Genomic DNA, 18,556 nt, shown 5'->3' with positions numbered 1-18,556 from the left:
CTTTGTGAAGTTATCTTTTCCTTCTGTTTTGTTCTTCCATTAAAAGTTGAATATCCTTTAGGGGCTCATCTTTGCTTATCTCTCTCATACATGCTCTCTCTCTAACACACACACACACAGACATGCTCTCTCTCTCTCTAACACACAAACACACATGCTCTCTCTCTCTCTCTCTCTCTCTCTTTCTAACACACACAGACATGCTCTATATCTCTCTCTAACACACAAAATGACATGCTCTCTCTCTCTATATTTCTCTCTCTTTCTAACACACATATACATGCTCTCTCTCTAACACACACACAAACAGACATGCTCTCTCTCTATCTCTCTCTTTCTAACACACACAGACATGCTCTATCTATCTCTCTCTCTTCAATTCAAATGGGCTTTATTTCACATTCTTGTATTTCTCCCAGTAGGTATGGGAGTTTTGAGTTATTGTCGATGTTTTCAAGTCTCTTTGGGTGTTTGCAATTTGTGGGAAGTATGTCTTGGTATAGTGGGCAGGTTGTTTCCACCTCATCTTGTGTGCAGTGGGTCTGTCTTCGCTTGGGAGCCAAATCTGCCTATGGCGGCCTTTCTCGATGGCTAGGCTGTGCTTGCTGAGTCTGTACCTAGTCAAGGATCTTCTTAGTATTGAGTCAGTCACAGTGCTCAGGTATTCTGCCACTGTGTACTCTCTGTTTAGGGCCAAATAGCATTTCAATTTGCTCTGGTTTTGGGTTGTTTCTTTCCAATGTGTCTCTCTCTCTCTCTCTCTCTCTGGCCTTGCTCTGGTGGAGGGTCAGGGGCATTGCCGGGTCTGTGCAGCGATAACACTGTATATTGACTGTAGAACGGGAGCTCTCTCTCGCTCTCTCTCTTGCTATATGTTGACTGTATCATGCCCAGCCTCGGGCAGCGCTATTATTTAAGAATATGTTGACTGTATGAAAAAAATAATATATATATATATATATATTAAGGCTGTCAAATATATCGCGTTAATATCGCGTTAACTCCTGATTCTATTAATGCCACTAATTTTTTTAACTCAAGATTAACTAATTTTTTTTTTTTTTTTTTTTTTTTTTACTAGACTTCACTCATGTGTATTATTGATGCTCTTATTGATACTATGTTTGTTTCTGAAGTGTGTGTGTGTGTGTGTGTGTGTGTGTGTGTGTGTGTGTGTGTGTGTGTGTGTGTGTGTGTGTGTGTGTGTGTGTGTGTGTGTGTGTGTGTGTGTGTGTGTGTGTGTGTGTGTGTGTGTGTGTGTGTGTGTGTGTGTGTGTGTGAGATATAGAGAGAGAGGGGGGTGAGAGAGATGAGGAAGGGGCAAAAGAGAAAAAGATCTGGGAGAGTGTGTGTGAGGGAGAGAGGGGTGTGTGTGATTAATCAGCCCTTGTGTGTGTGAATGTAACAAGTTCCTAACGTTTTCTTTCCCCTATTATTTCATGCACACTTTATTCATTGTTTTAAATTATTATTTTCTTTTAAGTTATTTTGTGCATCACTCTGTTTTGAATTTGATGCAAATTTGCAATGCATGGGGGTCATCCTTTTGTGTTAAATGGCTGCACAAAGCAAGCATTTGTTGACTCGCATGTTGATAAGAGTATTAAAACTTGGAACTTGAAAAAGATCTGTTTAAGGTAAAAAATAAATAAAAAATAAAAATGCGATTAATTTGCGATTAATCGCGAGTTAACTATGGACAATCATGCGATTAATCGAGTTAAATATTTTAATCGTTTGACAGCACTAATATATATATATATTTTTTTTACCTTTGGGGGGGGGGGGGGGGGGGGGGGGTTTCACCATCCCGCTAACCTGACTGCCAGATGGTTTGTTTTCACATCTCGCGTGATGATCTTGCACGAATCCAGCTGCCAGAGCTGCGCAGCTGCGCTTGGACGTAAAGACTCGCCACAAGATTTTCTAAATAAGAGTATCTATATGAACCGATCTTTTTACATTGCATCGATCCTATTGGATCATTGATAATTAGATCGATGTATCGATATGAATCGATGTATCGTCCCACCCCTAGCCACAAATGAACACAGTAATAATCAGTGTTTGTTTTTGTGCGTGTTTTTGTGTGTTTTTGTTTTCCTAGGCTGGTCTCCATAAGCTGGAGTTGAACCCATACTGGAAAGATGGAGGGAGTGGTCTTCCCCCAGTGCAGAAGACTGGTATTGCAGCACATAAAGGTACCACCTGTTTGCTCCTTAACACATTGGGTGCTAACTGCTAATGATGAATGACGATCTATCGCTTGTGTGCCACCACTCTAATCAATTGGAGGACAAGCACATTTGCGAACACTTAAACTATACCTTAAATTAAGGCTATGGGTCTAATACACCCGTCGCTTATCAGTGACTTGCTTGCAGTCAACATGTACGAAACGGATTGTTTTTTCATCAGTACATTTCCGTTTTATACCGTTTTGAATACGAGTATAGTTTTGGAGATTTCTAGAAAAAAATTTAGATTCCGCAGGAATAGCCCTTTACTGGAATACACACAACACATTGTCATTTTCCGGCTGATTTATGAATCGTTTTCAAATAAACGCTAGATTATCTGTAGTATATGTGTACTTATGCACGCTAGAGAAGCGGGCTGAAAAATCGATTATCTATGCCGTGCCTGGCGCTAACGTTACACACACACTGTACACACACAGGAGACACGTTGTGATCGCTGTGAAAAAAACATCTGATTACCCCAATACTGGTAAAATAAAGTCCTTAACTCAGATCAGATGTTCTGCAAAAAGATTAATCCAATTCCTGATCGCCATTCCAAATATCGATTGCGTTTATTGATCCAACGTTATACATAATCGACGCTTCTTCCAGTGCCCTCAGTGGATGCAATAGTCTCAGGTTACATGCCTCAGAAGTAAAATGTGGAACTCAGAGTTTTTTTTCCTGATGCATTCCCATCGACTCCATTCCAATGGGTGCAATACCATCCGGGAGACGATAGGGGGCGTTTTTTGCCCTTTTCTAGCTCAGAGCCATTCCCAATGATAACGTGAAGCTGGATGGATGAAAAATGAATGGATATCACTAATAAAAGAAATAACGATTAAATAACGAGATTTCTCGTCATTGGCACACAGCGCATGGCAAATCTCGTTGGCACCCAATGTGTTAACACTTTGGCTGCCAGGAGCCGTGTTAAAGCGTCATTCCCGGCCATGCTCAAGTTGCCGAGGACGCTTTACAGCGTCTTTAATATCAATATTTCAAAAATCTGGAATCGGATTAATATTTCCCCTCCGCTGGCCTGAGATCCACCAGGAGGACCCACTGAGCTCTCTGGCGGTTCAGGAGCGCCATCTGGTGGCCGATCGGCGCAATCGCTTAACAGGAAGCGCAGTAGAGGTTTTGCTGGACGGCCGTATTACTTCCGGGCACTCGGTACATGTCCCGGGACTCTGGCTCGTCACACTACATGGCGATCGATTGCCAATAACTCGATAAACAACATGATTTGGACGTATATACCATTATACAAGCTGGAGATGGACCGGGTAAATCGCCATCCCATAATGATAAAATTTCTACTCTACGATGATTGCCCAACGGCGCGCGGAGACTGGGGTGAGTTTTAGCGTGTAACGTTACCGTCTTCGATACTAACTGCTATTATCAACATTTGACCCACATTAGATTATTGGTATAACGCTGCCCACGGAATTATAAACGCCCCCTCGCCCATCCGGTCAACATCAGATGACGTGTAGTAACTTCTAGAAGTACGTCTAGTTGGAATTTTTTATATCGCGCTGATTGCCATCAAACTGTATTTCATCATCAATATAATGCATTTGGGGCTATATATCACGTTCTGGAGAAAGCTGCAGAAAGAGATGAAAACATACTTATACATTAGACCATACTTTACTATGAATATGTGAATGAAAAAGTTTACAACGTTGCTACACAATGAACAATACATATAGGACTTTGAATGGGCCCTAATAATGGCAATGTAGCAATAGAATTTAAAAAGTTATAGCCCTGCAAAGAAGGGGACTTTCTCCATAGACAAATAGAGCTGGCAATCTATGGTATATCATGAATTTAACCCATGGCAGCCAAAGTGTTAATAGCTAGGATGATTAAATACAGAGGTTACGTTCCTGGTATATGTTAATAGTTAGGATAGTTAAATACAGAGGATACATTCCTGGTATATGTAAATAGTTAGGATGCTTAAATGATACATTCCTGGTATATGTAAATAGTTAGGATGCTTAAATGATACATTCCTGGTATATGTAAATAGTTAGGATGCTTAAATGATACATTCCTGGTATATGTAAATAGTTAGGATGCTTAACTGATACATTCCTGGTATATGTAAATAGTTAGGATGGTTAAATGATACATTCCTGGTATATGTAAATAGTTAGGATTGTTAAATGATACATTCCTGGTATATGTAAATATTTAGGCCCATGTGAACAAACATTGTAAAATGCATATAACATTAATGAAAATATAGGCTATATTAAATTATAAGAGAAGGCTGGGTAATCGTCCGGCCACGAGGAACCATGCACATTACGAGGCCGGTCAAATGCGTCTTGCTCGTCCTCTGCTGAAACAGTATGCAGGGGTATGTCAGGCAGGACTCGATGCTCGGGTCTCTTTTTTGAGGGACTTGTCTCTGTGGTGGAGCCAATGGAGCGTAAGCTCTGTCGCAAAGCCCTCCTGCTGTTTGTGGAGAGCAACATCTCGTATTCAAAATTATGACAAAGAGGTATAATAATTGTAAGTAGAAAAGGTAACCACTGCGCTCAGACAGGTGCGTAGTCCAAAATGACTAAGTCACAAAAAAGGGAGTAGGGACCGCACTCGAGGAATATCGTTATTTTATTTTAATATGCACAATTTGTATATGCAAAGAGGTATAATAACAATATTTCCGGGGGTCTAAATGAAGATACAAGATAATCATTAAATATTATTTCACAAACCTTACAGCAACTGAACCTCCAAATAGCAAAGCACGAGTTAAAGCACAATTTTCCAAAAATGACTACTAATATTTCTGGGGGTCCAAATGAAGATACTCATTAAATATTATTTCACAAACCCTACATTTCCATGTTCCAAAAATTGCTTTATCCCTAAGTAGATGATGCAATGTTACAGTTTTGTCTCGTAGGAGTCCAGGGCAACCAGTTGTACCGTGATTTTTTTTTTGCGTCTTCTGGTGTTGTATATTATTTTAATTAGACATAAAACATGTAGCCTATTATTATTATTATTATTATTATTATTATTATTATTATTATTATTATTATTATTATTATTATTATTATTATTATTATTATTATTATTATATTATGTGGTCAGCCTTTAACACTTTGGATGCCACCGTGATATGCGTGATGTGTTGTTAAAAGCGCAAGGCTGTAATATATATAGGAATACGTGGCGGTGTTTGCAGGGCTATAACTATATTCTATATTATAGCTATGGATACAATACTTTAGCCGATTTGACATCAAGTATCTATCATTCAATATGAGAAAAAGAAAAAAAAATGTCATCCATACATTCCCGTTTTATACCGTGGTGAATATGACTATAGTTTTATAATAATCCTGTCTTATCCCAGAAAACGACGCTATGCAGCAATACGTGCAATTCACTAAAAATGTTGTCATTTCTCGCCTGTACACTAGTGATGTTAAGATTCACCGATTCGCATCGGTGCACCGGCATAAACGTTCAAGATGCGAGTGCACCGGTGGAAAAAGTGCGCATCGGCTACAATTCAGGTTGAACTCACGATGCATCTATTGTAGCGTCTTTGCATCGGTCAAAACCGATTCATTCATATAATTTCCTCTCATCCACTTCTGTCAGCACTCAGCAGCAGAGACTATCTTTGCTTCGCTACTACGAAGGCGAGAGCCGCGTCACAGTTATCAACAAACAGTGGAAGTCGAGGAGACATGAATTTAATTGACCGCTGTTAGCCGCTCAGCTAACGCTAAACTATCTAACTAACTAACGTGACTCCGCAACACCAGTTCCATTAGTGAGGAAATGGGGGGGGGGTATATTATTGATGAGGCTTGACAACATAGGTTCAAAGATAACTTCACATTTATTGGCAATTCGTTTCTTTATATCGCTTCCTCCAGGTTCCAACTGTGTTGACAAAATGCCATCATGGTGTGGTCAACTACGGCACATCAGAATGCTCAAACTCAAACGTGCTCTCTCTCTCTCTCTCTCTCTCTCTCTCTCTCTCTCTCTCTCTCTCTCTCTCTCTCTCTCTCTCTCTCTCTCTCTCTCTCTCTCTCTCTGTCTCTCTCTCTCTCTACGTTCAATGATTTGAAGTGGTCAAACTGGATAGTTGATGATAAACATTTAATTTCATTATCTGAAATATTATAAAATCATTAAGTCTGCTATAAGCCATTATCCCTTTGTGTGTGATTATTATTGTCTCACAGTAGTGTGTATATATAAATTGTGTGTGTTTTTAGCTAATGTGGATAGAAAACACAGTACTGTGCAAAAGTCTTAGGCACCCAAGAGTTTTTATATAATTAGTCTTACAGTATTTTTAATAATAATTCTGCATATAAGGAATACAACCAAATCCTCTGTCATACCATAAAATTGTATCATTATTTTGCATCGTGTTGAATCAAATCATATCGAACAGTTAACTGTATCTCAACAGGGGTGAATCATATCGCATCGCATCGCCCGGTGCTTCAAATGTATCGCTAATGTATCGTATCGTTGGCAACATATCGAGATGCGCATCGCATCGGCCTCAGTGATGGAGATGCACATCCCTACTGTACACGCTACTGTTTTGAAATCACATCTATATTATCTGTATTATGTTTCATCATGAATGCATGAAAGGGTGTGGGGGTAGTTTTTTGATGCTTTGATCGTCACCAACGGCACATGTTGTGGAGTAAAATACACACATATTGTGATCGAAGTGAAGTCATGGCTGGATCACAGCAGGATTGATACCATATAGGCCTTACCTTCACTAGGATGTGCCCCAAAAAGAATATTCCAATTATCTGATCGCGAGTCCCAGAATTGGTGTCGATCGTGTCGCCACCATAATCCGCCACACATCATGGACCGAGAGTAATTTACGTTTCTCAATCCGATCGGGACAACCAACCAATTTAAATCCGACCAGAGCCCTCTGTTTGAGCCACAGGCCAAGATATCATGTTTCAAAGGGTGCTCGATACTGCCACCTGGGTGGATGCGGCCGGTATTGCACATTGGCATTCTCAGAATTACTCCCCATGTTAACCCAGATGTCCGTGTGTCTGTAATGAATGGAAATATCGAATAAAAGAAATAACGATGAAAACCCGACTATACTCTGGTTTTCGGGGGTCCTGGCGCTGAACGTTCGGCGAGTTAACCCGACTATCATCGGGTCTGGCGTCCAAAGTGTTAACTCATGGACCGCCGGGGATTAGCCTTATCCTGTGGTAGTATTGCCACGCTGTAAACGATGGGAGTTTGTCAAACTTGTTTGTAGAGCTAAATCTATATTCTATATTATAGCCATGGATACAATACTATAGTAATTTGATATTGAGTTTCTTCCGGTCAAGATGCAAAAAATAGATCATTTTTCCATCCATATGTTCCCGTGTTATACCGTGGTGAATATAAATAATGGTTTTAGAGCGGTCTAGGGTAATTCATGAAATGCTTAGTTATGGCAGTATATGTCGATTCCATTGTAGACCTTGCAGTTTCTTGCCTGTGTAACCGGTCTCGTATTGCTCTGCGTTGTGTTTCAAATTCCGATTCGACCCCTGTTAAGGGATTGCCCTGAGTGGGAGTTGAACCCCGGTCTCCCGCACCGGGGCCGACATCACAAACCGCTGCGCCAAGAAAGGATATCCCCCTTAAGCGCTCAGTTTGGATGCCTCTGGGGAGTGAGTTTACTTGCAGTACCGCTTAACATCCACAGCCACCGAACTACTTGTACCACGTGACTGTGGATAGACTGCTGTACCTCCGTTACACCTGAACCCGCTATTGTTCCGGAATCAAATCTACATCATAGGTATTATGTTCCATCGTGAATGCATGAAAGGGGGGGGGGGGGTCGTTTCTGATGATTTGATTGTCGGTAGCGGCATTCGTATTCAACACTAAAAACGCTTATCAGCCCAATCGGTACAAAAGCCTTGCATGATCAAGCAAAAATGTACGTCAAATTGTCCTTACCTGCGACCTGAGTATTCCAAAAACAATATTCCAATTTCTTGATTGTCATCTGGTACATCCAATGTCCATTTGCTCGACGGCATAATCCACCACAACATATGGATCGGGCATATTATGTAACCAGCAGAACCGTTTGTCTTGCCCGACAAGGAAAAATGTAACCCGAAACCTTTGGCCATCCCACAGCCCAGGATACAATGTTAGAAAGGGTGCTCGATACCGCCGTCTAGCGTTATGTGGCCGGTATTGCACCTAGGCATTCTCAATGCGATTCCCAATGTTAACCCAGAGTCAGTGGGAAATAACGATCAAATAACGAGTATATTCGTTGTTGGCGCTCAACGATTGGCGGCCAATAACGAGTATAATCATTGTTGGTAGTGAATGAGTTAAGGGGGACTAACTATATCTCTATCATCCGACGCTTATAAAGGCATGATGACAAGCGAAGAACGGAGCAATTTTAATTGAATTGAAATGGGGAATGTCAATAAAATGTCTAATTTATCATGAGATGGCCAAGCAACATGATTCAGAGTTCTGTATCCAGAACTTGATGTTTGAGCCCAGACACACATACGTTCCAAAGCATTACACCCATTCCTGACAGGCAGCGACGCGAGCGAGCGTGATTGCGAAAATGATAAAAATGTATTAGTTTCAATCAGACTATCCTGACCTGCCGCGAGCGACAGCGAACTGAGTGGCGATGTCGTTCCCCCCTCAAATATTCGCTCGCTGTGTCTCTAGTTGAGCGATTACGCGGCCGAGTCCCGCCCCTAAACACTTTTTATTGGTCGAGAATCGCAGGCTGCTTTGCCCCTGTGCTTCCAGGTAAACACACACACACAGACACACTCGGACAAGCGCCGCGTCATATCAGGACAGTGTCGCACGCGATTTCGTCTCCAGTTCGCTCGCTCGCTGCCTGTCAGGAACCGGTGTTACTGAGCAAAAGCTGACTTATTTAACAAATTATGACCCTTAACACTTTGGGTGCCATGGGTTAAATTCATTATCAACCGTAGGTTGCCGGCTCTATTTGTCTATAGAGAAAGTCCCCTTCTTTGCAGGGCTATGCCTATAACTTTTTAAATTCTATTGCTACATTGCCATTATTAGGGCCCATTCAAAGTCCTATATGTATTGTTCATTGTGTAGCAACGTTAAACCTTTTCATTCACATATTCATAGTAAAGTATGGTCTAATGTATAAGTATGTTTTCATCTCTTTCTGCAGCTTTCTCCAAAACGTGATCTATAGCCCCAAATACATTATATTGATGATGCAATACAGTTTTATGGCAATCAGCGCGATATAAAAAATTCCAACTAGACGTACTTCTAGAAGTTACTACACGTCATCTGATGTTGACCGGATGGGCTAGGGGGCGTTTATAATTCCGTGGGCAGCGTTATACCAATCATCTAATGTGGGTCAAATGTTGATAATAGCAGTTAGTATCGAAGACGGTAATTTTACACGCTAAAACTCACCCCAGTCTCCGCGCGCCGTTGGGCGATCATCGTAGAGTAGAAATTTTACCATTATGGGATGTCGATTTACCCGGTCCATCTCCAGCTTGTATAATGGTATATACGTCCAAATCATGTTGTTTATCGAGTTATTGGCAATCGATCGCTATGTAGTGTGTCGAGATCGAGTCCCGGAACCTATAGCTAGTGCCCGGAAGTAATACGGCCGACCAGCACAATCTCCATAGCACTTCCTGTTAAGCGATTGCGCCGATCGGCCACCAGATGGCGCTCCTGAACCGCCAGAGAGCTCAGTGGGTCCTCCTGGTGGATCTCCGGCCAGCGGAGGGGAAATATGAATCCGATCCCAGATTTTTGAAATATTGATATTAAAGACGCTGTAAAGCGTCCTCGGCAACTTGAGCATGGCCGGGAATGACGCTTTTAAGCGTTTTCCGGCAGTCAAAGTGTTAACTCTTTCACGGCCAACAATGTTTATATATACATTTTTGGATTTTAATATTCTATTCAATGTCACGGACCCGTATGTTGCCGTTAAAAGGCATACTGGAACACAGAGGGTGCAGTACCGGCCAGATCCTGCTAGTAGGCAGTATCGAGAGTGCAGTAAACCCTGTTCCAGACCGGGTGTTTCGTTTAAACCGCTCCGGGTGCAGTTTTCTAGTACAGGGAAGCCTAGGGCTTCACTTGATCGCATTGAATCGTTTTCGGGACAATCGATGGATATGTTGTGCTGGATTATGACGTGGACCAGATGGACAGATGGCAATCAAACAATTGGAATATTCTCTTTGGAATACCCCTGACCACAGGTAAGGGCTATCTGACGTCAATTTCAGCTTGATCCAACAATGATTTCATACCGATCCAGCTAATCGGCGTGTGTTGTGGTAATAACGAATGCCGCTACTGGCAATCAAAGCATCAGAAACTACCCCCCCCCCCCCCCCCCTTTCATGCATTTATGATGAGACATACCTATTATATACATTTGATTTGGAAATAGTAGCGTGTCCAGGGACGAAACGGCAATGCTTTTAGTAGAATTCACGTTTGCGCCCTGTAGCCGGCCTCCCAGGAATTAGCCTGGATCATTCCGAAATTATACTTATATTCACCATGGCATGCCGCGCGAACGTATTCATGACAAAATGTATTATTTTTTGCATCTTGGACAGAAGATAGTTACTGTCAAATTACCATAGTATTGTATCCATAGCTATAATATAGAATATAGATATAGCTCTACAAACAAAGGTGTGCATTTCTTTTATTTGAAAACAATAAAATATCCCATTTTCTCATGTTCTATTTTCAACTTCAGAACAAAATCAAAACAACCAAAAACAGCCCGTTATTGGTTTTCTGATTTTGGATACTAAATCAGATATGTGATTTTTAAAAGAGCAGCGGAATAGACTGGTGCGGTGGATCACTGTCTCTGCCCCTGCCCCCCCTCCAGTCTCTGTAGTGAATGATGGAGGTGTTGGTTGGTTGAGGAAGAGTTTGAAGAGGATGAAGGAGCAGGCGGAGAGAGAACAACGCAGCCTCAGTGACGTGGTGTCTCAGAGATATGGAGTGAGACACACACACACACACACACACACACACAAACACATATCCCCTACACACACACACACACACACACACACGCACACACACACACATCCCCTACTGTACATACAGACATGTGTGTGTTTTGGGTTAAGGCATGTTTTTGGTTAGGGTTAATGTGTGTTTTTGGTTAGGGATAAGGTGTGTTTTGGGTTAGAGTGTGTTTTGGGTTGGGGTGTGTTTTGGGTTGGGGTGTGTCTTTGATTAAGGCATGTTTTGGGTTAGGGTGTGTTTTGGGTTAGGGACCGGGTTAGGGTGTGTTTTGGGTTAGGGTGTGTTTTGGGTTAGGGCTGGGATGTGATTTGGGTTAGGGCTGGGATGTGATTTGGGTTAGGGTGTCTTTTGGGTTAGGGTTAAGGTGTGTTTTGGGTTAGGGTTAAGGTGTGTTTTGGGTTAGGGTTAAGGTGTGCTTTCGATTAGGGTGTGTTTTGGGTTAGAGTTGGGGTGTGTTTTGGGTTAGAGCTGGGATGTGTTTTGGATTAGGGTCTGTTTTGGGTTATGGTGTGCACGGTATTTTTTTCATGGATATACATTTCCATCTTCATATTTGTCATGGATAGTACTAGTAATTTGGGATGTTCAATATTGGCTTTTTTACCGATATACAGATATTGTCCAACTCTTAATTTCTGATACCGATATCAACCGATACCGATGCGGGGTTCCCCCCCCAAAAAACACAACATTATGTATACTTTTCACAATAAATAAAATAAGAATTTGTTCTTACTTGCTTGCCTGGGTAAATAAAGGTTAAATAAATGTAAAACCGATACCGATCATTTCCGATATGACATTTTAATGCCAATATCGGCCGATAATATCGGTAGGCCGATAATATCGGACATCCCTAATAGTAGTATACATTTCCGTCTTCTTATTTTTCGTGGATAGTACTAGTATACATCTCCGTCTTCATATTTTTCATGGATAGTATACATTTCAGTCTTATTTTTTTTACATATTATTTTTGAAGGGCACTTGGGGCAAAAGGGCAGGGGCTCAAGCCCCCCTTCAGCCATATCTGTGGACGCCACTGGGTTAGGGTGTGTTTTGAGTTATGGTTAGGGTTAAGGTGTGTTTGGGGTTAGGGTTAAGATGGGTTTTGGCCTAAGGTGTGTTTTTGGTTAGGGTTAAGGTGTGTTTGGGTTAGGGTTCAAGTGTGTTTAGGGTTGGGGTGTGTCTTGGGTTAGGGTGTGTTTTGGGTTAGGGTGTGTTTTGGGATACGGTGTGTTTTGGGTTAGGGTTAAGGTGTGTTTTGGATTAGGTTTAATAATAATAATAATAATAATAATAATAATAATAATGCATTTTATTTATAAGGCGCCTTTCAAGACACTCAAGGTTGCCGTACAACAATTTAAAAACAGTACATTAACAATCACAATCCATTTAAAAAATAAAATCAGACATACGCCTGCCTAAACAGGTGGGTTTTGAGGTGGGTTTTAAATGGGAAGATGGAGTCAATGTTCCTGATGTCGGGGGGGAGGGAGTTCCAAAGGCGGGGGGCAGAGCAGCTGAAGGCTCTTGACCCCATGGTGGACAGACGGGCTGGGGGGACGGTCAGGTTGATGGAGGAGGCAGACCTGAGGGACCGGGTGGGAATGTTGATGTGGAGGAGGTCGGACAGGTATGGAGGGGCGAGGTTGTGGATGGCTTTGAATGTATGGAGGAGGATCTTGTAATCTATGCTGTGTTTAATGGGAAGCCAGTGTAGTTGGCGTAGGACGGGGGTGATGTGACTGATGACAGGGGTTCTGGTTATTATATGGGCAGCAGCGTTCTGGACCAGTTGGAGCTTTTGGAGAAGTTTGTGGGGGAGACCAAAGAAAAGGTAGTTGCAATAATCCAAGCGGGAAGTGACGAGGGAGTGGACCAGGATTGAGGCACTGTTGGGGGTGAGTGAAGGGCGGAGGCGGTTGATGTTGCGAAGGTGGAAGTAGGCGGACCGGATGGTGTTATTGATGTGGGAGTGGAATGATGGGGTGCTGTCGAGGACGACACCCAGACTCTTGACCTGGGGGGAAGGGGAAACCAAGGAGTTGTCTATGGTGAGGGTGAAACTGGGGTGCTTGGTGAGTGTGGACTTGGAGCCAATGAGGACAACCTCTGTGAACCAGGATTTGATTTCCTGTAAACAGGCACAGAGGGAAGAGGGAGGGAGGGTGGAAGTGGGTTTGGAGGAAACATAGAGCTGGGTGTCGTCCGCGTAACAGTGGAAATTGATGTTGTATTTACGGAGAATCAGACCCAAGTGGGAGGAGGTAGATGATGAAGAGGATAGGGCCAAGGACAGAGCCCTGGGGAACACCGGAGGAGAGGGGGGATGGATGGGATGTGAATGATTTTAACTGAATGAACCGAGTACGACCAGTAGGGATGGGCACCTTTCACATTTGAATCGATACCGGTACCCAACGGTACCTTTTTTCTGTACTTTAGTCTCTAAAAATTTTATCTACCTACCTCAGTTGTAAAAAAAAAAAAATCCAAACTTAATATTTAATAAATAAATAATGTATTATTATTACTTTATTATTATTTACATCTTATTGATGTAAAGTATTTTACAACTGATTAAACAAACAAACAATCTAGCAGCAATGAACTACTCTGCTGCTGATTGAGTATTCTAGCAGTTATTTTTGCTCCACCCCCGCTTTGGAGAAGACCCGCTCTGCGGTGTGTGTGTGGCTTGTTTACCGACGTCACATCCGCTATTCTTCTGTCCTGAGTTGTGCCGGTGTGGTGCCAAAATCTTACCTCTTGCCATCATTTTACCCCACCCCAATTCAATAACTTGCGTGTGACTGCTCCCACGGGCCGAATATTGCCCCGATCCTCGCGAGTTTAAATCCACGGGTACCTCTCGGCGTGCCGAAGCTTTTCCTAAATCACTTCCATCATCGAAAACGAGGGGAAAAGGTCGGCTCGCAACCCTGAAAATGTTGCATGATTTTAAAAACGCTGTATTAAGTGAGCCTATTATGGGCTCCACGCGAGCTTTCTACCGTGGGTACATCTGGGCGTCCCGCAACTTTTACTCATTCACATGTAGCCCCGAAAATGCTTAGAAAAGGAAAGCCGAAAGCGTGGAATAAACTCGCAGAAACAGAAAAGTGTCCCACGGGCACGCCGTGATTCCGATCCGCGTGAAAATATCCAGCTAATGTGTCTGTATCTTTCCCAATGCAAATAAACCATATTACTATACTTAGTATTACCCCGCCCAACCCCCAGTGTCTGTCTCTCTGTTTGTTTGTCTGTCTATCTGTATATATCTGGTTGCCTGTCTGTCTGTCTGTCTGTTTGTTTGTTTGTTTGGCTATCTGTCTATATATCTGGTTGCCTGTCTGTCTGTCTGTTTGTTTGTCTATCTGTGTATATATCTGGTTGCCTGTCTGTCTGTTTGTTTGTCTATCTGTCTATATATCTGGTTGCCTGTCTGTCTATTTGTTTGTCTATCTGTCTATATATCTGGTTGCCTGTCTGTCTGTCTGTTTGTTTATCTATCTGTCTATATATCTGGTTGCCTGTCTGTTTGTCTGTCTGTCTGTTTGTCTATCTGTCTGTATATCTGCTTGCCTGTCTGTCTGTCTGTTTGTTCAAGCCAAACCATTGATAATGTAGTTTTATAGTGGCGTAGGAATCCGTCTGAAGAACTATATCTATAACTATATACTGATATCAAATAATAACCTACAATGTTGCATAATAATAATAATAATAATAATAATAATAATGTTAATAATAATAATAATAATAATTAATAATAATAATAATAGCAGGATATAGCAGTCATTAAGTCAATCCACCTTGTCACCTATATAACCTACCGGTACTAATAATGACAAATGTTTTTACACGTTTTATTTGTTTCCTGACAGCTAATTATGGTAATTATTATTATTATTATTATTATTGAACAGCAACCAGTAGGCTTGATATCAGTGTATTATTGTAGCAGCTAATAGATATATAGGTTAAATAGGTCCTCGTCACAGCTTTTAATAATAATAATAATAATAATAATAATAATAATAATAATAATAATAATTCAATAATTAAAAATAAAATAATAATAATAATAAATAGCCTGTATTCTGTAGGCATGTTGTGAGAGATAGAGAGACCGGGAGAGATAGAGAGAGAGAGAGGGAGGGTGCGTTCTGAAGTCGGACTCGGTGTGCCAGGCCACGCGCGCGATCGGTCTGCCCGGGGCGTGAGGATGAATAATAGTCCGGAGTCAGCTGCTATCAGGAGGTCATTAGTGATTTTGAGGAGGGCTGTTTCTGTGCTGTGACGGTGTGTTTTGGTTAGGTTTAAGGTGTGTTTTGGCTTAATGTGAGTTTTTGGTTTGGGTTAAGGTGTGTTTGGGTTAGGGCTAAGGTGTGTTTTGGGTTAAGGTGTGTTTGGGTTAGGGTTAAGATGTGTTTTGGGTTAAGGCATGTTTTTGGTTAGGGCTAAGGTGTGTTTTTGGTTATGGTTAAGGTGTGTTTGGGTCAGGGTTAATGTGTGTTTTGTGGTACGGTGTGTTTTTGGTTAGGGTTAAGGTGTGTTTGGGTTAGGGTTAATGTGTGTTTTGGGTTAAGGGCTGTTTGGTCTAGGATTTCTCTGCTTTTAGGCCAGTCAGCGTATAACCTTTATATAACCTTAACATAACCTACAAAATACATCATATGTTTCTTTCTATGTTTGTGTATGTGCGTGTGTGTTTCAGTCTATGGAGAAGTTTCAGACGCGACTTGCAGAAGCTGAGAGAGCAACACAGGGAGGGAGAGAGGATGAGAGGATGGAGAGAAGAGGATGGAGGAGAGGAGAGGATGAGGGGATGGAGAAAGGAGGAGGAGAGGAGGAAGAGAGGACAGATAGAAGAGGGTGGAGGAGAAGAGGAGAGGATGATGGGATGGAGAGAAGAGGAGAGGAGGAAGAGAGGACGGAGAGAAGAGGATGGAAGAGAAGAGGAGAGGAGGATGGGATGGAGAGGTGGAGGAGAAGAGAGGGGCAAGGGGTTGACAGAGAGAGACAGAGGGATGGGAAGGAGGAGGAGGAGAGAGAGAGGCCACGAGACAGAGAGGGAGAGAGGGAGATAAAGAGTGAACATTACAGAGACAGAAATAGCGAGCGAAAAAGAGATGGAGATAGAGAGAGAGACGGAGACAGAGAGGGGGGGAGAAAGAATGAACAATACAGAGACAGAAATAGAGAGCGAGAAAGAGATGGAGACAGAGAGAGAGACAGAGATGGCGACAAAGAGAGAGACAGATATAGGGATGGAAGGAGGCCTCAGCACGAGGAGCGACCTGCCCACAGAGGGAACTCCTCTCCTGGGCTGGGTTGCAGCCGGCTGCCCCTCTCGCTGGGATCTCTCCAAGGACGTTTCCTCAAACCATCGGACCACGATGATGATGATGGAGGTGGGTTGACCTGACACATAGATAAATATATACTGTAGATAGACGGACAGGCGGACAGACGGACGGACAGACGGACTGACAGATTCCTTATTCTTTGCTCTCTCTCCAGGCAGAGAGACTGTCTCAGCTGCAGACCATTCCTCTCAGAGTTTCCTGAAGCCCAGCTCTGAGGGTGAGGACTCTCAGGAAGAAGAGCGGCGGAAGACCTGGAGGAAGAAGAGCGGCGCTCTCGTTCAGGAATCTGACGTTCCAGGAAAACCGGAGCAGGCGAGGGAGAGGGAGGTCGAGAAAGCCATACCCGCTGCTGACGAGGGTCGCCATGGTGATGTGGCCTCTGTGACATCATCAAGGTCAGTGTGTCAGGGACAGGTTGACAGGTCATTCTGTCTGGTTTGGTATTGGTGGGGTCTGTCAGTCTATTTTTGAGTTTGTGAGTGAGTTCTATATTTCTATCTTTTTAATGTTTATTCTTATAGATGCTGTAAAGGTTGTTTAGTTGTTGCACGGTTTTTGTGTATACATACAGTAGGGGTGTAACAGTACACAGAAGCCAGGGTTCGAGGGTCACGATTGGTACGAGTTCGGTACAACAGGGGAAAAAAATGATAATGATTATTATATATTTATAATAATTATTATTATTAAATTATCATTTTATTTGATTAAGTTATACTTAGTTCCACCTAGGCTTGCCGTGGTAGTCAGTCAGTGATAACGGTGTCATTCTGTGTTCAGGAATCCACTTGAGTAAATTAATTGCCTACTGCCCCCACCCCCCACCGGTGTACGCTTTTTAAGTTTCAGTTTCACTTCTAGAATAGATTTTACTTCATGTGAAGCATAGAAAGAAGACTCTAGAGAAGAGATGCCATGTTACACAACAATGGCAGAGGATTTATCAATATTTTGGATTTCCATTGGTTAACATTATTAGGCGAACAAGAAAACGATGAACATTTTCAGCCTATTGTAATGACCCTGCTGTGTTACAAACATATCATTCATTCATGGTTTTGTTTGAGGGACACCTGTAGTAAGGGGGAAGGGAGGAGGGGAGACACAGCCCAGTGCAGAGAGTGCGTTGTTACAGTAATTTGTTCGGCTTGTCATCATGCCTTTACAAGCTTCAACGCTTTATTCATCATCTAAATGTGGCAATACAAGCTTGATATTCAACGTTAAATGAATGACCTTCTGTGTTAAGACTGTTAGTAAGCCAGTGTAAAGTAAAGTAAAGATATTGAGCATACATTTGTAAAATGTGCAACCCTAGTTTCACCTAGTGTCGTATGAGAGGTATTCGTCGTATGGCTGTATGTACCGAACCGTGATGTCCGTACCGTGAAGTCGCGGGACGAATACACATACCGTTACACCCCTAATACATAGTGTTCATTTAAGAGCGTTGTGATTGTGTGTGTGTTTGCCAAACCCACTAGGAAACATGGCTTTAAAGTTGCACCTGATTCTCCTTGTTCAGTGGAAGATTTCAGTTTGGCAGTCAGAAAAGTTGTTGGTCACGGCAGCATTAAATCGGCTGCTAGACTGAATGGTGCAGTGGTGATTTTTGTGGATGACGTTGATCAAGTGAATAGAGTGGTTTAAGCAGATGTTGATTGTCTCAGTATCTCCGCTCAACACACCCATCAACTTGAGCAGGGGTGGCCAACCAGTCAGAAACTAAGAGGCACAAAAATTACTGTGCTACCACAAAGAGCCACAGTACAGTGTTTCTCAACTTTTTTTTCAGTTATGGCACCCTTCATAAGT

The 18,556-nt window shown here is 42.3% G+C and overlaps 1 protein-coding gene across 1 annotated transcript in view; it reads left to right on the top strand.

The window, feature by feature from the left end:
* The window catches only part of cwf19l2 (CWF19 like cell cycle control factor 2), a gene marked incomplete at its 5' end in the record, with an annotated part of 149,647 nt that overhangs the window by 62,822 nt on the left and 68,269 nt on the right, over positions 1 to 18,556 (top strand). Inside the window, 5 exons of the mRNA XM_084308552.1 lie at positions 2,108 to 2,201; positions 11,215 to 11,330; positions 16,090 to 16,191; positions 16,369 to 16,786; positions 16,896 to 17,136. Coding sequence (XP_084164678.1) covers positions 2,108 to 2,201; positions 11,215 to 11,330; positions 16,090 to 16,191; positions 16,369 to 16,786; positions 16,896 to 17,136 — 971 coding nt within the window. The remainder of the gene's footprint in view (positions 1 to 2,107; positions 2,202 to 11,214; positions 11,331 to 16,089; positions 16,192 to 16,368; positions 16,787 to 16,895; positions 17,137 to 18,556) is intronic.

The sequence above is a fragment of the Notolepis coatsorum genome (assembly GCF_963971535.1).
Source record: "Notolepis coatsorum genome assembly, chromosome: 1".
NCBI lineage: Eukaryota > Metazoa > Chordata > Actinopteri > Aulopiformes > Paralepididae > Notolepis > Notolepis coatsorum.
Note: the sequence above shows the minus strand (reverse complement) of the source record. Positions and strands in the feature narration are given on the sequence as shown.